Source organism: Bos taurus, chromosome X, assembly GCF_002263795.3.
Source record: "Bos taurus isolate L1 Dominette 01449 registration number 42190680 breed Hereford chromosome X, ARS-UCD2.0, whole genome shotgun sequence".
NCBI lineage: Eukaryota > Metazoa > Chordata > Mammalia > Artiodactyla > Bovidae > Bos > Bos taurus.
Window position 1 is genome coordinate 119,314,101 of NC_037357.1, and position 24,082 is coordinate 119,338,182.

Sequence of the window (24,082 nt, forward strand, 5' to 3'; positions counted from 1 at the left end):
CTGTTAAACATAAAGAATCTGTCCTTTGACTTTTTCCTTCATCTTGTTATCTGAAATGTTGCTGGTTTTGCTACTGCACATACTGTGTGGGTGGACTGGATCTGATATGCATTTGATTAGATGAGAGACTGCTTCCCAACTTAATGAATGAGAATATGTGTGACTCATGAGGACAAATTATGTCTTCTATTCAACCAGTGTCCAGTACAAGCTCTGAAAACAACAAGATTATCCATCCTATTTTTAGAAATCAAATGAGGATATATTAATATTGAAGTGTATACACATGTTAAATATATTCTAGTGGGAATTATATACATTTACTCCAATATTCTTTATCATTTAAGAGAATGTTTTAATAGAGAATAAGATCCATTTATAGGCTGCTTTGCCTGAGTTAAATCAGGAAATCAACCTTCACATTTTAAATATTAAGCAAAATCAAAAATTATATTTTTAAAGTACAATAAATAATGCACTTTGTTTAATGTCATAGACTTAGGTAAGGTTTGATGTAATCTAATAGATTGGACCACCACAAAAATTCATTAATTGGCACTATATCAGGAATGAGAATTTATCAATTCAAAAGGAAATTGATAGATATTACTCAAAATAGTCTTTATACTTAAAAACAAATACAAAGTACAACAGTGAAGCACATGCAGCATTCTGCCCCAGGTGTTTTCAATGCTCAATAATAATTATGTATGCTATGTCATGCCTTCTATAGCAACAAATTCATTATTATTTTTATTATAATTCAGAATGGGTCAATCACAAGCTGTTCTGTAAAAACAACATGCTATTAATAAGAAAAAAAAGACACTGGAGGCTGACTCAAGAGCAGCCTTTTATTCTGTGAATTCTAATATTTATGCTAAGCATGTCCTGTTTAGATTTTTTTTAAATGAAGGAAAATAAAAATTGAATTAAAGTTCCAGAGATGAAATACTCACCATTTCTTGAAGAAAATCTTATACAGCTAGTTTGAGGGCACCTATTTGAAATAATTTAGATTAAAATTCTGTCAGTAAAAAAATACCTGTACCTATGGTAATACAGAAAGGGCTTTAAAATCTGTCACACGTTTGCTTAAGAGAGCATACTGAGCACTTGTATATATTTTGTTTTCCTTTAATGCACATACTCATTTATAGACAGACAAGCAGATTGTTGAATAAGTTTATTTTCTGTCAATTAGCTGTGCATTAAAATTATGGAGAGTTATTAATAAACAAGTCTTGACACCAGGCAAATAATTCCTTTTCCTCTTTTTCCAATTCGTCATCTGACAGTTCTTTAACTTTCACAATGTCAAAAGATGGGGCGGAGAAGACAACTGTCTCTTTCTGCTTTGCACCTGGTATGTCCATTTTTGGTTCCTAGGTAGAATTATAAATAAAAATGGAAAGTGTTTTATAGTTGGTTTCTACTATTTTATGTTTTCATATTTTACTGTTCATACTTAACCTCATCTGAAAAAAATTTATAGCAGATTTTTAAAAAACTACAAAGGAAACATGAATACATGTTCATTGAAAATATTCTTGCAACGTAGTATACTGAAGCTGACTTTCCACACTATAGCTCTTAATAAGTGTAGATAGAAATGACTTCCATTTTGAGAAACGCACCATTAGAGATGTGCTGAATCAACAGTATCAATATACAGAAACAATTGGGCTTTTTGCCAACTCACGCTGATGTGGAGCCAAGATGGCTGGTATTTATCAGAATAGCTATTTAAGAATTTTTAAAACATGTGTTACCAAGAGGAATGTAGCTTTATACCATCTAAAGTGAAATGAAGTCGTTCAGTCGTGTCTGACTCTTTGTGATCCTATGGACTGTATAGCCTACCAGGCTTCTCAGTCCATGGGATTTTCCAGGCAAGAGTACTGGAGTGGGTTGCCATTTCCTTCTCCAGGGGATCTTCCTGACCCAGGGATCGAACCTGGGTCTCCTGCATTGTAGGCAGACGCTTTACCCTCTGAGCCTAAAGTGAAAGTGAAAGTGAAGTCACTCAGTCATGTCCGACTCTTTGCGACCCCGTGGACTGTAGCCCACCAGGCTCCTCCGTCCATGGGATTCTCCAGGCAACAATACTGGAGTGGGTTGCCATTTCCTTCTCCAGGGGAATCTTCCTGACCCAGGGATCAAACCCTGGTCTCCCGCATTGCAGGCAGATGCTTTAACCTCTGAGCCACCAGGGAAGCCCTAAGCCTAAAGTATATACCAAATGTATGTTTCATTTGTGAATTTGTAGATTAGGAAAATTCTACCTAAGGAAGTAGAATTACCTACAGTTTGAATATTGTCCAAAACAATGAATTCAATACAAGTTAAACTTACAGACCCCACAGAAGCATTTTTTTCTTTAGCCATCTTATAAGCTCTTTTCATTTTTTCAACTTTCATTAGAGCTTGTTTAGATCGACGACCCAGATGTCTAATTTGACTTTGCTGTTGGTAGGGCCGATATAAAGGTTGAAGACTTGATAAGGATAAAGGGGACCTAGAAAATATTTGTAGTATAGACAGAAAAATTGCACAAAATAAAATTTACATGTAAAACAAGTTCCAACTTTTATTAAAGCACCCTTTAGCAACTATATTGTAAACCTCAGTGCTTGGAGCAATATTGCATGTAAGTATTTAGGCCAAAGTTATCATTTTTGCTTGAGTTACACAGCATAGTTCTTTCCCACTTATGAAGGTGTATGCTTATGTTCCTGCTTAGTTGCTTCAGTCATGTCTGACTCTGTGCAACCCTATGGATAGCAGCCTGCCAGGCTCCTCTGTCTATGGGATTCTCTAGGCAAGAGTTCTAGAATGGGTTGACATGCCCCCCTCCAGGGGATCTTCCCGACCCAGGGAGCAAATCCGAGTCTCCTGCATTACAGGCAGATTCTTTACTGCTGAGCCACCAGAGAAGCCCATGAAGGTGTATAGACGATGTTTATGATGATGATAATGAAAATTACAAAATGTGGTATCAATTTAAAATCAGTTTTCCTGGAAAACACCATGTAATAGCCATTTGACTCTTTCAGAAATATATACTATATATGAATACCAACAAATATTAAATTTCATAATGGCTCAAACAAGTTGTTTATATCAGTGTTGGAACCAGACATGGTTGGTGCCACGCTCTTAGTTCCCTTGGCCATAGGGCACATATACCCAACTTCCAACTGTCAGCATTGGCTTCATTTACTCTGAGAGCTTTCTTATGGAAACAAGAGCCCACGTGCAGGGAAGTGTCCCAGAATTAATACCTCCCCTCCTAAGTTACCCTTCACCACTGAATGATGGGTGTTGGTGTATAAATATCCCAACTCCCTTTCCCTCAGTGGGATAACTTGAGTTGCATGTTCTACACTGGCTAGGTCATTCCCAGGAAGGATTAAACTCATTACCCACAGTAACAACTTGCTTGCTAACACACACTGTTTTGGCTGCTGGGCCTTCCCTGTTTCACTTTTCTATCCCTTGAAATGACTGAGCACAACACCCGCTCTCATCAATGGTTCCTGGGATCCACCCCTGAAATAAACTACTCATACTCAAATCCTTACCTCAGGGTTTGCTTCTGGGAGATCCCAAACTAAGACTGCATTCAAAGGAGTCTTTATGAAAGTACTTTCCCCTCTTCAGTTGATTTAGAATATGGTTACTTACTTGGCTTTTTAAGTGACTCATTCTTGGATCATCAGTAGCATGAGTCTAAATAGCAGGGAGCCTACAGTTATATATGGTGGCAGAGAAAACTGCATCATTTATTTGACCTTGGTGGTAATAGGGTTAAGTTCTCTATTCAATGCTTATATGGATAAGTTAGAGAAATCTATTTCATGATGACAGACTGCGCCCTACACTAGGCCATCTGTCTGGCAAATGTACAGCCTTGATCATAAAATAAATGGGATAAATCATGTTATTGGGTCAGCAACCACTCATCTCTACTCCTGGGAAAAAACCCAATGTGTTTGCCTGTCAGTGGGTCACCAGTGTCTTTTCATGTACTAAAGCAGTATTTTTTCATTTCAAATATAGCTGTGTGAAAAGGACTACCAACAGGTCCTCTTCAATCTTATTATTTTCTTTTTCTTAGGAAAAAAGCTTAATTTGTAAACAAGATGGGTTAGGTGAGGTTTGGTAATGGAAAGAAAAAAAGAATTGGTATAGCCATAGTCTGTCCATGTTGTTTCAGATCATAATACAGTCTATTTTGCTATGACATGTTTTTCTATAATGTGAACTGGCTCACATGTTATTGGTAAAGAAGGGAATAATGTCACTGCAATTTATATGCAATTTATCCTCTGCAAAGGGAGCCAGAATAGCAAGACTAGAATTATAACCTTCAGCAGAAAAGGAAAATGTTTTCCTCTGTGCAGCATGGGCAATGAGAGCCCTTTTGGTTGCATTTATGAAAATAACACTGGCACCTAGCGCTCTCTCCCCATAGAGCCCTCCAAACACACACAATCTACCCTTACTGCCCTCCACCCTACTTTCTGCCTTGCGTGGTTCCTGGTTTGTGGCAGTTCGCACTGCTTCTCATCTCTACTTAAAAGGTCACCACACTGGTCCAGCGCTTCACTTCCATCTGTACTGTCTCAGTGCCCACTACTTCCTCTAATTAAAGGGTCACCAGTATTTTCACTCTACATTTTTCATATTTGCTCTGGTGGCCTGTCTGGTGATACAAGTTATCTCCCCAGGTACCAAATGTTCTTTCTGCTAGTGCTCTGTTTACAAAGTTGCATAAAATTTGAGCAATCTGCTCCAACCCATTTTTTTCTCACATGCTCTGTTATTATCTTTCCTGAGCTATTTAGCAGAATGTGAACATTTCCAGAAATGCCCCTAGTATTGTAAGTACAGTGAAGTACCACTTTTACCTAACTTCAGAAACAATCCGTAGCTGGTGCTGACGCATCTCTTCTGTTTTTGGTCTTTGTAATAGATACTTCATTTCTTTTTTTAGGCGTTTTGAGATTATTCCAGACTCGGCATAATCAACTATGTCATACATTATCATTGTCCTGGGAATGTTTTCGAGGCTTAATCTTCGCCAACAGTTATTTCTGCCACCAGAAGATGCAGGGATCTCATCCAGATGACTGGAATACTATATGAAAAACAACCAAGCATGATTGGCTGTGGTACTCCAGAAGTTTTTAGGCACATTTCCCAAGAATCCAGTCAAATGCTACTTCATCCAAAAAGCATTCCCTGACCCCATCTCTGGACTGTATTGAGATCACTCTTCTATGCTCTTATTACTGACTACTTGATGTTCTAGCTACCTGTGTATGTTTTAGCTCTCCTGCTGTGACAAGGCAGGATCCCTGTCACATGGTATTGTGTACACAGTACCACACTCACTGAATATTTATTTAATGCATAAACACTAAATCTTTAAGATAAATATAACTCAGATAAAATTGAAAATACTGGTATGATCTACATACCTGGCAATGCTTGTTCACGACATGCTTGCACTGAAAGCACAAACCTTTTGAGAAATAATTAGTTCACCTCTGGTGCTAAGTGGTGAATTTCACCATTTTCATGTGGAGTATTTGTAGAAATCCCACTTTTCTTTTTCTACATTTAAAATATCCAATTAGGAATTTAAAATGTATATATAATCGATTCATCCTTATAAATGTTCATTTAAGAGACAGGAATAGAGCAGGAGAAACTACTATGCTAGGCATTTAGGGTATCTCTCTCATACACACACACATCCCCTCTCTCTCTTGCATTCTCTAACTCACACACATACAAGCAGTCCTCCCTTTGCATCATTTAGGCTTGTACAAATTCCAATTACCACTATTCAGCAAAATAAGCTTAGTCCTTCAACAACACAGTTCAAATTTCACCTACCACAGTATAGCTGAATTAAATGCATAAAGTACAAACTCTGTTGCTAGCTCTTCAATGCATAGATTACTACAGAAATAACAGGTGTGCGTGGTGGTGGACGACAAATCATGTCACTTCTTTCAAAGTATGACAGTGATTGGACACTGTAGATCTGCTTTTTAGTTCACACACAGACAGCAAAGTATGTAACTGTGTTGTCTCTTTGTCTCGCAGTGATAAACCCATGTGACATTTTACCAATAAAGATAATCAAAAGAGGGAAAAGTCCAACAAAGAAACAAAAAGTGGTAAAGCTGGAAGTGAAATTCAAATTAAATATAAACAGAGTTCTAGAAGAAACAGGTGACCATGGAGATGTTGATACTTTCATCATGCAGGAGATTGCAGCTAGGCTGCTAGAGGGAGTTAGTGAAAGTGAACTTATCAACATAGATGGGGAAAATGGCAATGATGGAAAGGGTAAAGTTTTCTTAGAGGAAGTAATGTTGGCAAAAAAGAAACTTCAGAACACTTCAAGTACAAAGTGTTCAGAACACTTCAAGTACATAGTGTAGGGAATTCCCTGGTGGTCCACTAGTTAAGACAGTGCTCTCACTACCAGGAATCCAGTTTTGATCCCTCGTCAGGGAACTAAGACCCTGCAAGCCAGGTGGAGAAAAAAAGTACAAGGGGTAAAATATTGGCGGGTGATGCAAACTCAGGAGTATGAAAATTTTCCAGGGCATAGAGAAGATACTCACTCCTTATTGTAAATTATATGAGACTAAAGCGGCAAGCACTGTTTAAATAACTCTTGATAAACTAGCTTTTTTACAGGTTTTTTTGAGAGTCACATCTCTTATAATTCACCAGTTTAAAGTGTGTAATTCAATGGTTTTTAGTATATTTTAAATGATAAGCTTTTTACAAAGAAGTAAAACATTTTAAATTCTGAATGTTTTAAATTACAGTGTACTAAATAAATGTTTTGCTTTTTTCATTTTCCTATATAACATAGAGTAAGGGAGTTTTTAATGTTTTGATAAGGTTTTTTAAAGGCACAGAACAATCACGATTTTTCCCATTGATGATTAAGTTTGGTCTGCATGGTTTCAGCTTTCATGGTCATTTCTATGACCCTGTACTACCATGCAAAGTGAGGACTGCCTGTGCATTTTATTTCCTGAGAGTAGAATGGCAAAACGGGTAAACATCTCAGACCTGTCAATGATTTGCTCTGCACTTATTAACTATACGACCTTGGGCAAGTTTTAGAAAATCTCTTTAAGCTCCATTTTTCTCATCTTTTAAAGGGTCACAAACTTTACAAACTTGAAGGTTAAAGGAGATAGTATGTATTTAAAGAGCTAGAAATAAGGCTGTGTCCATAAAGGGCTCAATAAGTGCCAGCAATCATCATATCTCTTTCAATGTTTATCTGGGAACTTCTTTCTGTGACACCAGTCCTTGGCATAGTCACAATCTGCAAGGATGTGACCCACATCATTCACAAAGATGGTTGACATCCCCAAGCTCTACTTCTTCCCTGGTTCAGTTCTCTAATCTTCTAGGTTAGGGCTTTAAAAGAAAGAAAACACAACTGGGAATCTCTAAAGCACTGCATTAATTTCATGTTTCACATGGAAGCAACTGAGTGAATAGTTAAGGCCATATATTACTACTATTATTATTACTAGCTAGAATTTGGGATCCCTTGTTTCTTTAGAACTATAAAACACGGGTTATAATAGTGTCTACTTCTTAGGGTTCTTATGAGAATAGGAGTTAGTATTACATCAGCATTTGCTATCATTACTACTCAGGTTTCCAGTTTAAGTTCCCTGATTCAGTACTGCTGTCAGACCAGTTATGCAAACCCAAACCTAGGAGCCATGTTGGACACCTTCTTTTATCTTACTTCTCTGTTCCCAAGGCCCACTGCTTTTATTCGCTAATTATCTTCTGCATCTCCAGCTTCACTGCCCTAAACCAAGATACCACCATCTCTCCAAAAATACTGCAGGAACCTCCAAACAAGGAGACAGTTCTTGCTGTCCTCTAATCCCTTATCTACATTGCAGCCAGACAGATCTCTTCAAGTATTAGCTTGCTGCTGCTGCTGCCAAGTCGCTTCAGCCGTGTCTGACTGTGTGACCCCATAGACAGCAGCCCACCAGGCTCCCCCGTCCCTGGGATTCTCCAGGCAAGAACACTGGAGTGGGTTGCCATTTCCTTCTCCAATGCATGAAAGTGAAAAGTGAAAGTGAAGTCGCTGTCGCGTCCAACCCTCAGCGACCCCATGGACTACAGCCTTCCAGGCTCCTCCGTCCATGGGATTTTCCAGGCAAGAGTACTGGAGTGGGGTGCCATTGCCTTCTCCAAAGTATTATCTTAGATCACCTCATTTCCTAAGATACTGTACCAGCTTCTCACTGCATACAGAATCAAGGAAAAAAAATAAACACCTTACTATGGTCAAAAGCCCTGTATGATGATCTTTTGCCAGCCCTCCAGGCTGACAGCCCTCCACACCTTCTGCGCACTCCCTTCTCCAGGCCCACAAACTCTTTTTCAGGCCCTCCAGTTCATCCTACCATAGAGCCTTGCCTGGGGTGCACCACCTTGAGGCTGTGACACATTGTTGATTGCCTGCCTATCAACCATTCTCCAACTCCCTTGCTTATGGAGCCCTGGTTTTATTTATTCTTCACGTACAGAACAGACATAAGCTCTGGGAAGGAAGGCCCCAGCATATGAACCGTGATTGTCCTACATCAATTATGGGAAAATGATCCCATTTCCCTTTACAGTGATTGGTTTAGGGGGAGCATGTGATCCAGTTCTAAGAAGATCTGAGAAGAAGTCTGCTGGGGGATTCTGGGAAAGATTTTTCTTCTTGAGATAAAGAGGAAAAGATGCTGAGTCTTCTTCCTGCCTTTGAGTATAGTTGAGAATGTGCTAGTCATCTTGTCACTGTGTGAAGGAAGCTGAAAGGACTGTAGAAAAGCTGGCTAAGAACCCTGTTACCCTGGAGTTGTGGCACTAGCTATTCCATGATGCTCCTGTCCAGGGACATTCTAATGTGGGAAAATAAATGTCCTTCATTGTTTAACCCTCTTGTGGTTGCAGATATTCTGTTACTTGTAGCAGAAAGCACCCAAACAATAATAGATCCCTTCCTTACTAGGTCAAATCTCCATCATGTACTCTTTATAGCACCATGCATTTACTTTTTATTTTTCAATTTTTTGTATTGAGATAAAAATTTACATGAAATTTACCATTTTAAAGTGTAAAATTCAGAGTGTGAAGTAAATTTATGATATATATCACTACTAATTCCAAAATATTTTCATCACTCCCAAAAGAAACCCCACATTCCTAAGCTATTACTCCCCAGACACAATAAGCCACATATTATATGATTCCATTAATATGAAACATTCAGAATAGGCAAATTCAGAGAGATGGAAAGCAGATTAGTGGTTGGTAGGGGCTGGAGTGAAGGGGGAATGGGGGAATCCACTTAATGCATGTCAGGTTTCCTTTGGGGTGACAAAAAGGTTCTTAAACTAGATGGTAGTGATGTTTGCTGGAATCAAGATTGGCGGGAGAAATATCAATAACCTCAGATATGCAGATGACACCACCCTTATGGCAGAAAGTGAAGAGGAACTAAAAAGCCTCTTGATGAAAGTAAAAGAGGAGAGTGAAAAAGTTGGCTTAAAGCTCAACATTCAGAAAATGAAGATCATGGCATCTGGTCCCATCACTTCATGGGAAATAGATGGGGAAACAGTGGAAACAGCATCAGACTTTATTTTTTTGGGCTCCAAAATCACTGTAGATGGTGATTGCAGCCATGAAATTAAAAGACGCTTACTCCTTGGAAGGAAAGTTATGACCAACCTAGATGGCATATTGAAAAGCAGAGACATTACTTTGCCAACAAAGGTCCGTCTAGTCAAGGCTATGGTTTTTCCTGTGGTCATGTATGGATGTGAGAGTTGGACTGTGCAGAAAGCTGAGCACCGAAGAATTGATGCTTTTGAACTGTGGTGCTGGAGAAGATTCTTGAGAGTCCCTTGGACTGCAAGGAGGTCCAACCAGTCCATTCTAAAGGAGATCAGTCCTGGGTGTTCTTTGGAAGGAATGATGCTAAAGCTGCAACTCCAGTACTTTGGCCACCTTATGAGAAGAGTTGACTCATTGGAAAAGACTCTGATGCTGGGAGGGATTGGGGGCAGGAGGAGAAGGGGACGACAGAGGATGAGATGGCCAGATGGCATCACTGACTCGATGGACGTGAGTTTGAGTGAACTCCGGGAGTTGGTGATGGACAGGGAGGCCTGGCGTGCTGCAGTCCATGGGGTCGCAAAGAGTCGGAGACGACTGAACGACTGAACTGAACTGATGATTGTACTTAATGCCATTGAATAGTACACTTTAAAATAGCACATTTTGCATTTGGAGAAAAGTCTAGGGTGGTAAGTGAAGCTGTAACTTCTACACATGACATTACTATTTTTAAAAAAGTATCTATTGGGTTATCTGCCTGGTGAGATTATGCAACTATTTCTTTTTTGTTATTATCCTTTCTTATATAAAAATAAAATAATAACAAATCTGAAAAAAATAAAATAGCACATTTTATATTGTGTGTATTTTACCACAATAAACTAATGTATGATTCTTACTTCCTGAAAGATAGGGTCACAAGGCTTATTTTGCTGTTGTTTGTTTTCAATATCCAAATCTAAATTTCTTACTTGCATATAATCTTTCAGGGTGACAACATCTATGTCATCAGTTATTTTGAACTTCTGGAAAAGACGTTCATCTTCCTTAATTTGATGATAAAATTTCTTTCTCCCCATTATTTTGTAAGCATCAGCCTCAGCCTATAAAGAGAAAAAATTTACTTTTAAAATACTAATATAATAGCAATAACTATCAGCACACATTTTACATATTTTTGAGACAAATCCATCAAATATTGTTCCTTTTTTCTAGTAACTTGCTGTTCAATAAAAAGACTATATTTACAAAGAAAAGATTATGTAGATTTTTAAACCACTTAAAATCTGTTTCCATAACCATATCTACATAGTTTTCAAATGCAGCGAGAAGAGTAGCAGAGTCTACAATCCCCAGAGGACCAGTCATTTTTTTTTTAATCTGTTTTTCCCCCTTAAAAAAACATTATTTTCCTTTAAAAAGCAAAACAAACCTCTAACGTCATTCATGCTGTCAATGCAGAGAAAGCCTATCTGGTTATTAAACAGGTTGCCCTAGGAACCGCAATGAAAGGTACCGGGGCCAGCTCTCTTTTATGTGGTAGTTAATACGTCGCCCCCAAATGGAAACATGTACGTTTCAGAGTGCTCAGACCTCCCTCTCCTTCAGACTCTTCTCTGTAGCAAAAGAGCAGCAAACAAAGGGTTTTTTCCTCTCCCAAATGTCAACATTTTGTACTCAAGGAAAGACCTGAGAGTGCAGAGACAGAAGAATCACAGAAAACATGGAGGCTCAAATCCTGTCTAGCCATATTTGCTTCATACCTTTTCATGTATACCTGTCCCTATGCTAAGAGCTATACATAGACTGTGAATAAAGACTTCAGCGCTCTCCACCCTCCTCCCTCCTCCGCCATAAGTATGTGCTGACTCTTCTAATACATATTTATATTACATATCCATGCTTCTGGCCACAGAGATTATGCTTATGTGAAGGGAGAGTGGCATAGATGAAAATTCAAGCATCGTTAGATTCCAGATCAGTTTCTTTTTTCCTTTGTATTTCAGAATGTGATACTGTGAAAGTGTGGGAACTCTGTTTTCATGCTGATATTCGGCTATAGAATAGAGACAGGACTGAAACTCAGAATCTCTGTTCTTTTTACTTACACAAAATAACAGGAAGTCTTAATGTATTTATTTCCATTCTCATTTTTGTTATCCAGAATATTTCCTATGTATTTCTTTATTTAAATTGCAAAGTGAAGAACACAGACACATGGGGAAAATGAAAGAAAATATTCAAATGGTTGTAGTTTGATTCCAAATGCACTAAATCAAAGGCATAGAAACAGTTTTCTAAAAATGTGATGGAACCTTCCTTTAGGCAGATCATTTTTGTTTTCCCTTTCATTAGTTTCCTTAAACACTATGCATCTAAAGAAAAGGCAGTATATTGGCACGTGTCTCCATTATGCTTTCTTGCAGTTTCCTGTGGGTTCTAATTCTCATTCCCACAATGACACTAAAGCTAAAAGCAAATAGTTGTACACTGAAAAGGTCTGAAAACCAGATAATTTCTGCCTTGAGAATTTCTTTAGTAGATATAAATGTATTTTACTTTAGTTCAGGTTACTTAGAAAAGGTATTTCTGGGACTTCCCTGGCTAAGATTCTGTGCTCCCAAGGCAGGGGGCTCAGGTTTGATCCCTGGTCAGGGAACTAGATCCCACGTGTCGCAACTAAGACCCAGTGCAGCCAAATATGTAAACACATATTTTAAAAAGAGAGAAAAAGTATTTCTTGTCAGTTCCTCCCTACTCTACTCCACTCAGCCACCACTACCAATCTCTCCAAGCCCTAGTTTCCTTATTCGTACAGCAGCTCAGCTGTGTGGCTCAGGTGTATCAAGCCCATTCCAGTCTCTCAGCCAAAAAACCCCGGCGCCTGGCAGCACAGGGCAGACTTGTTGCCCAACTGTGTCAGGGGTTTGAAAAAAGTTTGCCCTCCAGTGGCCAAGATGTTCTTTCTCAGACATTGGCTGTCTATGGCCAGGTTCAGAAAGTCCTTCTGGGTAGGAAGGGATGGGAATGAAGAAAAAAGGAAGAAAGGAGAAAAGAAAGGGGTAAAATTAGGCAAGGATTCCATGAGAGCAGCCAATCAAGACTAGAATTCTAGAGGCAGGTTCCATTCTTAGTGGGTGACTCAAAGGGTCAGAGGGCTGTTGTTTTTGTTGTTTTTTAGTCCCTAAGTTGTGTCTGACTCTTTTGCGACCCCATGGACTGTACCCTGCCAGGCTTCTTTGTCCAAGGGATTTTCCAGGCAAGAATACTACAGTGGGTTGCCATTTCCTTCTCCAGGGGATCTTTCCGACCCAGGAATTGAACTCGAGTCTCCTGCATTGGCAGGCAGATTCTTTACCACTAAGCCACCAGGGAAGCCCAGGTCAGAGGGGGGCATCTCTAAATTTGATACCTCTCCTGGAATAGCATAGCTGTGGCCCAGAAGCCCCCACAGCCTTGTGGCTACTTGCTGGCCAAGATCTACAGTTGGGCTTGTTAAGTTATTCTCATATCTCAAGTCACTTCCCTCCCTGGCTGGAAATTCTCACTCATGAAGGTAGTAATAAATGCTCAGGAACAGGGTATCTTGGTTTAGGAAAGTTCAATTATATATAAGCTCAGAATTAATAAAACCACCATCACTACTAACATTGTTCAACCCTGAAGTGTGCACAGTATGGTGGAACATTGTTTCCACCCTGAAGTGTGCACAGTATGGTGGAAATATGAAGTGTTCAAGTCTCAGTTCTGGCTCTGACAAGCCTCTCCAAGTTCCAGCTTCCACACAGGAAAAATGGGAATGACACGTACCTCATCAGAGTTATCAGGGGGCCACATAAGAAAACTTATTTAGTAGGGTTCCTGACTCAGAAGTGGTTAAGAACACGGTTCTGGAGTCAGGCTCACTTGGTCTTGATGTCAGTTCCTTCACTTTGTAGTTGTGAGACCTTAGGCAAGTTACTTAATCTTTTAAAACATGAAGACAGTAACAGAATCTACATTCTAGAATATATGAGAATTAAATGATAATAATGTGTTTAAAATGTTTAACATCATATTTAATGGTGTTCACTAAGGGCAGCTATTATTAACCATGTTTTTTCCTTTTACATAAACATTCAATCCTCAAAAAGAACAGGGATTTTCAATTTAACAATTGCTGGATGTTAAGAAATTGTCAACTACCCAGAGGTGTCTAGGTCATGACACTCATAAAGACGTCTAGGCACCTTTATGACAGTGCTTGTCAAACTATACTGTGCCTAGAATCACCTGGGGGTCCTGTTAAAATGCACCTGTTGATTCAGTGGGTGTGAGGTGGGGCCTAAGAGCCTGCGTTTCTAATAAACTCCAGGGAATGCCATTGCTGCAGGTCTGCAGATCACACTTAATTTTATATTTAGTTTTAAAAACTGTTTTTGGTTCTTGTATAGTTTCCTTTGTTCACAGACCACATTTTGAGTAGCAAGGCTTTAGAATATTCTAAATATAGTTGGTGGACTACTATATGACAACCCTGTGTAGATAAGCATTGCTCTGGAAATAGATAACTGAAGTAGGTAAATGAAATTAGATCTTTTTTATACACATGACTATTCAATTGTTCTGGCACCATTTAAACTGCCTTCAAACCTTTGATAAAAATCAACTGATTATATATGTATGGGTCTATTTTTGAATTATCTTTTCTGTTTCATTGATCTACATGTCTGTCTTTTTGCCATCATTATAGCGTCAGGATTACTGTAGTGTTTTAAGTCTTGGAATCAGGCAGGGTAAATTGTTTAATTTTGTTTTTCTTCTCTAGAGTAGTTTCAGTTCAGTTCAGTTCAGTCGCTCAGTCATGTCCAACTCTTTGCGACCCCATGAATTGCAGCACGCCAGGCCTCCCTGTCCATCACCAACTCCCAGAGTTTACCCAAACTCATGTCCATCAAGTCAGTGATGCCATCCAGCCATCTCATCCTCTGTCGTCCCCTTCTCCTCCTGCCCCCAATCCCTCCCAACATCAGAGTCTTTTCCAATGAGTCAACTCTTCTCATAAGGTGGCCAAAGTACTGGAGTTTCAGCTTTAGCATCATTCCTTCCAAAGAACATCCAGGACTGATCTCCTTTAGAATGGACTGGTTGGATCTCCTTGCAGTCCAAGGGACTCTCAAGAGTCTTCTCCAGCACCACAGTTCAGAAGCATCAATTCTTCGGCACTCAGCCTTCTTCACAGTCCAACTCTCACATCCATACATGACTACTGGAAATTCTATATCCTTTCACTCGTTTTTGCTTTTGTGTGTGACAGTGTGTTTGTAAATACATGAGAAAGGCTGTTGGAAAATTATAAGGAAATGAAACTGGAAATGGATATAAGAACGAGGGGAAAGATGGAACAACAAAAAAGAATTGGTGAAACTCCCTTCCTTCATAAATGAACTTAGATTAAACATCTGAATGGACTAAAACTGACTTACTTCTTTTACATTAAGAAATAAACTTAATAAAGTTGCAGCAATTTGCTCAAGACATAGTGTCTATTATACATTCAAAGAGCAAAATAATTTAGTGACCTTAGAGTCACTGAAATGTCCATTTCTACAGGTTTTCTACTAACTATGAATCCAAATAGTGCCAGAGTTTCTTTTGAAGCTGAACTAAAGGGTAAAAGGAACCCTAAACTGTTCAAGTTAGGTATGTTCTGACCATTTACAAGCCTTTACAATATTTAGTGAAAAAAGCTGAATAGTATAATCTCATTTAAAAAATAACAAAATTTTTAGCAATATATTCATATTTTTATGGAAAAAATGAAGGATATACAACAATTAACAGTGATCATCTCAGGTAAATTAAAGCTACAGCACAAAGAAGAAAGGTATACTTTCCTTTTTAAAGAAATCTCTGTGCTATTTCCTTTTTTTCAACAGTTACTTTGTAATTAAGATAAATTTAAGTTACTATACAGCATTTTTAATGCCTTGTAATATATGCACAGTGCTTTCCAGTCATGGACTCCAAGCTTCTCATTTGCAGCAGCCTGGGCATAGCAGGGTCTGCTAGGAACTGTCTTGGGAAAACGTAAGTTCCTAAAAAAGCCCCATTATATAACCTCAGAAAAGCAACAACTGATGACATTTTATAGGGACAACTATAAGCTTATTCTGTAGATATATATGATATGAATTTATCTCTGGAATGGAGAATAAATATATACTTTTGCAATTGAAATCATTCTATTGATATATAAATGAACAAATATTAATGTTTCTGAAACACCATATTCCACATGAAACCACTAGTCCTTATGCTATATTTCTGAAGCCAAGCTAAATTTTCTCTGATATTGCCTGAGAAGGCATAGAAAAGCAGTCTCTTTTCCTTTTCTGATAATCTGTAGAGAATAAATGTTGCACATGCTGGATGTGGTCAGAAACTGCCAGGGTGTGTGGTCTTTTATTCTGAATACATGCCAGTACTGATAATTTCAGGTGGGTCATAACTTTCATGTAAAATATTTCCAGAAGTCTACAAGAAAATAACCTTTGATATATGGTTTATAAAATGAGAATGTACCTTTTTAAAAAAAAATCAATTATACTCATGTAAAAGGGTCAAAGGAATAAAACTTTTGTTGTAGATCCTTGCTATTAAAAATATGGTCTAGAGACTTCCCTGGTGGTCCAGCGGTTAAGAATCCACCTTGCAATGCTGGGGACACAGGTTTGATCCCGGGTAGAACTAAAATCCCACATGCCTTGGAGCAACTAAGCCTGAGTGCCACAACTAGAGATTCCGTGGTGCAACAAGATCCCGAGTGCTGTAACTAAGACCCAGTGCAGCCAAAGAAATAAATATTTTTTTAAAAATGTGGTCCATGGATCAGCAGCAGTTGCAGCACCTGGGAACTGGGTAGAAATTCAGAATCTCAGGCTTCATCCCAGATTGACTGAATCAGAAACTGTATTTTAACAAGATCAGGTGAGTCCTATGCATAGACACAATTGTGATGAATATTCATGAAAGTAAGAAGTATAAGAACTCATGTAAAAAAGGATAAATATTTTAAAAGTTCCTTTTCAATACTCTAGCATACTTTTTCTAAACAGGCTACCAGAATCAAAGAGACAGTGATAAAATACCATTAAAACAAAATTGCACCAAATGTTCTACATAATTAAAAATAAAAATATTTAACAATATAATTATCACAATAAATATTAATATAATTAATAATAAAACTCCTGACCAATAAGTCACTGTAATTCATTATTAACAAATCAAAATTTTTGTACAAAGAAAACTGATGGGTATTTTCTAGGTCCTTATACAAGTACTTCATTCCAAATATTTTCTTTTTAGCTAATAAGTAAAGACACTTTGAAACATGATGCTTAAAAAATACTACCTGCCTGCTGGGCTGTTTAATGGTGAAATAATGTAATCTGTATATTTTGAATGCAATTTAGATATCACAGAAATGTTAAGAAGCTAAATTAACACAAACTCTACATCATGAAACATCACCTCACTTGACGGCTTTAAAAATTTTTTTCCGCTGAAATACTTATAACCATGGCCTTCAGTGTGAAGAAAAATTTTAAATACGATGAAAGGTGGAAATATTTCGCCACTAAATCTGAAATAAAGACCAAAATTAGTCATTTGGTATCAGACTTGGGACTCGGTTATTTCTCCCTCTTGTACTTAGGCTCATTCACATAGTTTCTTACATGCAGGTTAAAGGCTATACCAGGGCATGAAAAGAACTAGCAATGACACGGATCACAAAGGATGAAAGAGCCCCACTTTGGCATGTGTGCTCACAACTATTCTCATACGTGTGTCAGACTGAACACATCATAGGAGATGAGAGCTACTCTCAAGGCAACTTGTGGTCTGAGAGAGTCATGCCTTGGCTTCTTCACATGATAAATGTAAATAAGAACAAGATACTTAATTTGTAATTATAACATGAGAAGTTATGAGGACTTAATAAATTTCTAAGGTTTCTTCATACTAAGTACTTCTTGAAACGAATCTGCATAAAAACATTACCTGAATCTAACTTTACACTTCATGCAAGGATCTTTAGCAAGCTCAGCCTCTAAGGGGCTCACTTTCTTCAAAATTTCATGTGTCACGTGATGTTCCTGAAATAGATGATGGTGCTATCAATGGAACACAGTACCCTGCCCAGGCACAATTTATTGAAAACAACACAGGAGGCATGGTAAAGTGAAAGTACACCAGACTTGGTATTCTAAAGATCTGAGTTCTAGTCTTGGCTCCCTCACTTATCATCTGTGTCACCTTGAGTCACTACTTTATTCCTTTGGCCTCCAAGTTTGGGTATGTATCCCTCCTTGAGATTCCAGGCACTGTTCTTTCCCTAAGACAGCACTTTTCACAATGTGCTATAACTAACTATAAATGTGTCTGTGTTTCCTACTAGATTGTAAGCTTCATGAAGGCAGGGGCCATGTATTTCTTTTTTACCATTGTATTCCTAGTATCTAGTACAGTGCCTGGAACACAGCAGGTACTAAATAAGTATCTGATGCTGAGTGAATCACTGTAAAATGAGGATAATAATAGAAATGGTACTAGATTTTAAGCACCTTTTATATACCACACTATATTAGGTACCTTATACACATAAATATTTGAATATTATCATTCCCATTTTACAGATGAGCATGCTGAGGCTCTGGGAGTGTCTGTAACCCATTCAAAGGCATAAAAGTAGTAAGCAGAGAAACCAGGACTCAAACTTAAGATCTGTTTAATTCTAAAGCTCCCATTTTCCCCCGCTATGATCCTGCCCAACCTTTATGCCTATGACAATCACATAAAAATGTGCACTACAGGGCTTTTCAAATGACAAAGCATTATTAATGTAAGGTATTGCAGTAACTTGAAGTGTTAGGTTAACAGATTAAAAAAAGAGTTTCTTTCTTTTTTTCTGTTACTAAAAGAATCTAAAATTATGACAAACCAGCATTACAATAATTAAATACACGTTCCACATGTGAAGACAATAGACAATGGACCTGAAATGTCACAGGTTCACCTGAGTGGGTTTTCTCTGAGGTATTCTGCTTTTGCTGACATCAGAAATGGGTCTGTAGGTCAGATGGTGAGAAAGTGTACACATTTCTCAGCGTTTATCATTTTTTTCAGAACTGCTAAAATTCCCTTAATGTGACTATTACTAATTATAGACTACTGTAATCACAGGTGATTTTATTAGGACAATATTAGGTACTATATGAAAGAAGGCTTAATATTCTGCCAGGGTTGCCAGAGTTGTTTCTTTGGGGAGTGGGGGGATGTGCACCTTTTTGTTTGTTGGTTTGTTTTTATTCAAATAGGACTATATTATTCATAATGTGCTGCACTTGCCTTGTTTACTAATGAGATATTTTAGCTACCTTCTATTGCAGAATCATATGCAAGGCTGCAAGGCTTAACAGTATGAAAGTTATCAACATTTATTTAACCAGTATCCTATCGATGGACATTATAGGGTTTATTTTCTTTGCTGTTATAACAATACTGCAATGAAATTATATATATATTGTAGAATGGATTCCTAGAAGTAAAACTGCTGGGTGGACAGTAAAGGCACTTTTAATTCAGAGATTTTTAGCATTGTAAGATCACTGTCTCACATCTTCAAATAAGGAATGGAATTTTAAAAAATCACATCGGTTTCAGAAAAGAAACAATAGTTACTCAGGTTAAAAGTAAATCCATGTATACCCATGGGTGGTTCATGCTGATGTATGGCAAAAACCATCACAATATTATAAAGTAATTATCCTCCAATTAAAATAATTAATTTTAAAAAGTAAATCCAGAAATATCCATTCAGGGTTAACCAAAGAAGAAATCCCACAACCCCCTGCAATATGATTAGATTCAAAGAGAAGAGATTTTAAAAGGCTATATATTCTATCTTTATTTAACACACCTTTTACCTTGATAAGTAATTATATCTGTCAGAGCAAACAAAAAGCAAAATACATACCGCTGCACAAATTGTATGCTTAAGGAGTTGAAACACAGTTTTGTCGAGATGAGATAACCAAGCTTTCTGTATGATGTGAGCCGAAACATCTTTATTTCTGAGAGGAAACAAAAGAGCTTAAGATTTGTGAAGTAGTTTTCATTTTCCTAAAATCTTGGGGAACTCTGAATTTACGCTTCCTCCTCTTGCACCTCCCCATCTCCCACCCTAAGTCTGACTTAATGAGGAACATTTGGATGTGGTAATTAGAACTGGTCATCTGTAGAATCTAGTCAGAATGAGGATATGAAATACTTGAGAATATTTCCCTTGAGATTAAAAAAAAATCCTGGTAAAACTTTATCATCAAAAAAATGTTGGATACAGGAAGCTTGGGGCTGGTGCACTGGGATGACCCAGAGGGATGGTATGGGGAGGGAGGTGGGAGGGGGGTTCAGGATGGGGAACACATGTACACCCATGGCGGATGCATGTTGATGTATGGCAAAACCAATACAATATTGTAAAGTAAAAAAAAAAAATTAATTAATTAATTAAAAAAAATAAAAAAAATGTGCTGTCTAAAAACATCTATGACCTAAAATTATTCCATTAGAGTTAGTTCTTAAAAACACTGTCCAACTAGTTCAAATGCTAAGAAAATAGTGTATAGAATATGTGAAGTTACAGGAGGCCCAGTGTTCTTCTGGGAGCGGATGACCATGCCCTAGAAAAAGAAATTCCCTTCTCTGATCTTTGTCTGAGCCAGTCTCATCCCAGTCAGGAGGTCAGAGCATCATTCTACTTTGATCATGTCCCAGCACTGGCAGATTGTAGGAATCTCACTCTCCAAGAACTGTCCCCTACAACCCTATCATTACCCCTCACAGGGTTACATGCAAAGAGAGGTACTCCTGTATAGTGTCACTGCCGGCTGGCAAAGTGCAGACTACAAGATGTAGAGCAGAAAAGTCCTCAAGTATGGAAACAAACTCTTGAATAGTAGCTGATGCCATCTATTAACTTTCTGCAAATTGCTTACCTTCTTCCAGTTGCTACTTCCTCACTTACAAAATGTGGTAACAAGACTGCATCACAAGGTTGTGTTAAGATCAAAGAGATGTGTGTTAACATGCTTTGTCAATTATGAAATAGTATAATTATAATTATTATTCAATTCAAAAGTAATTTTAAAACACACAAAAAAACCCTCTAATTTATGAAACAAGAAATGTTGGATGTTAGCTGGGTAAACACGATATGGAAACTGTCCAGTTGTAGAAGATGATACAAGGCAAAAGATGGCTACTTACTGTTGTTTTTCCTTTGTCTTTACAGTATTTGACAAGTGTACTTTGTGACCTTTTCCCAAGTGTGGATTATCTGATTTTGGGACACCAGTGACTGGTACCTTCAGGGAATGACTCATTTTCCTCCCAATGAAATACTCTGAAAGTATATAAATTAAACATTTGAGGTCATAATCTATGTTATTACACTGTTTGGATGAGACTCAAGTTCCATATAATTGTTAGGCTAATTTCAGAGCCCCTGAAAAAGGAAGGTTTCATAGATCTCAATGTCACTTACCTCCTTTGTGTGCTACAAGAATTATGAGGTATATAGGAAAGACTGTATCTACCCATAGCCTTTTAATTGGTCTCCTGGTCTCCAGTCTCTTCATCCTCCACACTGCAGCTGGAGTTGACTTCTGAGAGTAATAATCCACCTGTATCACTCTTCAACTTAAAATCTTTCAGGGACACCTCATTTCCTCCAAGCTAAAGTGCAGACTCCTTAGAATCATGTGCAAGTCTTTTCACAATCTAGCTCCATTCTCTCTCTAATCTCAAAATACCAACTTTCCATTAGCATTCCTCTCTATACTCTAAGAGAATAAGAATTTCTTGCCAAAGTCAGTGTTTTACAACTCTGTGCTGATGATCATGCCATTTCCTCTACCTGAAACAACTTTCCTACCGCCAGCAAACATCAATTCACCCTTCAAGATCCCACCTAAGTGATGCCTCTTCTCGTAAGTTTTCCATCGTCTCCTTTTTACAGAACTACTCACTACTGTCTTCAAGGTTCCATAATACTGTATATGTTTTTCTTTCATAGTACTTCTCATATGCACCATAATTTGATTTCTTGGCTGTCATTCCAACAAGTTGGTTGAAGGCAGGAGGCATCTTGCTATCCATGGAATCCCCAATGCACATCAGAGTGGATGGTTTTTACATGCTTTCTAAAAACTTTTCATCCTGGTTTTATCATGGAATAACTGTGAGACTTTGGGCAAGTCCTTTAACCTCTCAGTAACTCAGTTCCCTTTCTGGTAAAGTGAGAGGATGTGTAATAAGTGATTTGATTCCACCTCTGATTTTCTATCCCTTACACATTACTCCAATTTGGAAGCAGCTCCCAAATTCTTAGTCACTGCTGAGTGTCTTGTACTAAACCAGGGTCTGTTAATCTTTTCTTTTGGTGCCATGGACCCCTATGGACAAACTCCTTCTAAGAACTATGTTTTTATATTATGTATTTATATTAAATACATAATATAAAATATATGGGATTATGAAAAGACTCCAATTATCTTGAAATTATTGTCAAAATATTTTCAAAGACAAAATTCTAGAAATGGGTCTTCTTTATGCATTAAATAATATGAGAGCTCTGTACTTGTGAAGTGGTAATAAGTAGAAACAGTATTTCAAGAAATTTGCTGTTACTGTAATGTGATATGAAAATACTGTGTTTTCTATTGATGACAAAGTCACAGGTACTGCTGATACTACTGTGGTTTGTTACCTACATATAATTGAAAGAAATGCTAAAGTTCAGGTAGAGGTTTGGGAAAATAAAGTTGCAATTTTTTCCCAAGTTCACATACTCCCTGAATTAAGACTTCCTGCCCTAACTGATCACTTATAAGTCACACTTTTATATACATATGACATTCCATTACTGAGGCAGAGCCTTCAGAGTCTCAATATTTCTCTTTAGAAATGGGGATGGGGATGGCTTGGAATACACTGATCTCTTGAGAAAGAGAAAAGCAGTCCTTAACATCCAGGAGCTGGCCTGGCATTCACAGCTGGGCTTAGGTGTTAACCCTGGCTTCCTACCACCACCCAACCCAGAGCAAAGCCCTGCTTCCTTGAACCCGCCCCCAAATCACCCAACCAAAGCCCAAACCCTAGAATAAATCTTTCTAACACTCTCTCACTGAGATGCCCCACTGTTTCCCAAGGTGTGCGTTTTCCTAGCAGCTGCAAGAAACAAACCCAACTTGTTCAACTACAGATGTGTTCCTAGTGGTCTTTGGCTGGAGGGCAGGGACACAGCACCACACAAATCCCCCAAATCTTCTAGATGCCTGCCTGGATGGGCTTACACTTGCTATGGGGTTAGATGTGAAATACAGAACGAAATATTACAGGAAACACAACCCCATTATGAGCCACTGTGACAGTTGTTGAGGTGAGACCACAGGCTTTAAAGCTCGACTAGGTAGATTTGGATCCTGACTTCCCACTTTCCTTCTCTGTGGCCTTGCACCTATTCTGTGCTTCAGGTTCCTCATCTACTAGATGTGGAATAGTAACCGTGTCCACCTACTTGGGTTGTTGGAAAGAGAAGACAATATGTGTATGGAGGTTAGGTAAGAGCCAGGCATAGGGTAAACGCTGTTGCTTGTTGCTATTCTTGTCAATAAGATAATTATTACCATTATTACTTATTTCTATTAGTATTAAGGGAACAACAGTTGATCCCCAGTAAGAGACAGAAGCTTAAGTATTTTAAAGAAGAAAAAAAATGTCAGGGTCTTTCGAGATGAAAGGATGTAGCAAATCAGTTTAAATTTAAAATCTTAAAACTGTCCCGCCCAGAGTGGAAAAAAAAAAACAACAAACACCACACAAGTAAAAACCTTTTGTGAGGTAAATCCAGGCCCAGAGGTCGGCGGTTTGCGTCTGCGAGGCTTTCGATGCCGCCCGAGGCCTGACGAGCGCCCCCACCTGGCGGCCTCCGCACACAGGGTTCTCAGCCTACGCCGCTGGGCGTCCAATCACCGCGGCGAAGGCCGATTCCCAGCGCGGCGCGGGCTGCGGCGCCTCCCTCCTCGCGCCCCCGCGCGCGGCCCACGCAGAGCTGGCGCTTTCCCGCCGCCTAGCAACCGCCGGCGCAGGGGCGGAGCCTCCGGAAGGCGGGGCTTGCGTTCGCTCGCCGCCTGAGGCGCCACGCTCTGCAGTTCAACAACGCGGTTTTCAGACCTAGGCTTCCGAGCTAAGCCTTGGCCGCACCTAATTGGCTGTACGGCCGTCACCCGCACCGCGGCCCATTTGCGGTCGGAAGAATCGGGCCTTAGCCGGCCGCCGTAGCCGCCTCTCT

General features: G+C 38.7%; 1 protein-coding gene across 5 annotated transcripts; it reads right to left on the minus strand.

Annotated features, from left to right (window-relative positions):
• Positions 1-1,171: 1,171 nt before the first annotated feature.
• CXHXorf58 (chromosome X CXorf58 homolog) lies at positions 1,172-24,018 on the minus strand. Of its 5 annotated transcripts, none has more exons than XM_059883386.1 (9): positions 23,622-24,018; positions 20,998-21,133; positions 19,706-19,802; positions 17,731-17,825; positions 17,200-17,311; positions 10,656-10,787; positions 4,914-5,143; positions 2,360-2,518; positions 1,172-1,385 (listed from the first exon to the last, which is right to left on the minus strand). In XM_059883386.1, exons 2-9 carry the CDS (start codon positions 21,111-21,113, stop codon positions 1,310-1,312), a joined length of 1,017 nt encoding a protein of 338 aa, XP_059739369.1. In that variant the 5' UTR covers positions 21,114-21,133; positions 23,622-24,018; the 3' UTR covers positions 1,172-1,309.
• Positions 24,019-24,082: the final 64 nt, after the last annotated feature.

Bases quoted from the DNA above. Each gene is read 5' to 3' on its own strand.
- CXHXorf58 (XM_024987956.2), bottom strand. From the start codon at position 21,113: ATGAGTCATTCCCTGAAGGTACCAGTCACTGGTGTCCCAAAATCAGAT. The intron at 5,144-10,655 runs GTAAGAAATTTA...TTTTTCATATAG, and splicing joins CCCTGAAAGATTATATGCAA to TATTCCAGTCATCTGGATGA. The intron at 1,386-2,355 runs GTAAGTTTAACT...AATTCTACCTAG, and splicing joins AAAATGCTTCTGTGGGGTCT to GAACCAAAAATGGACATACC.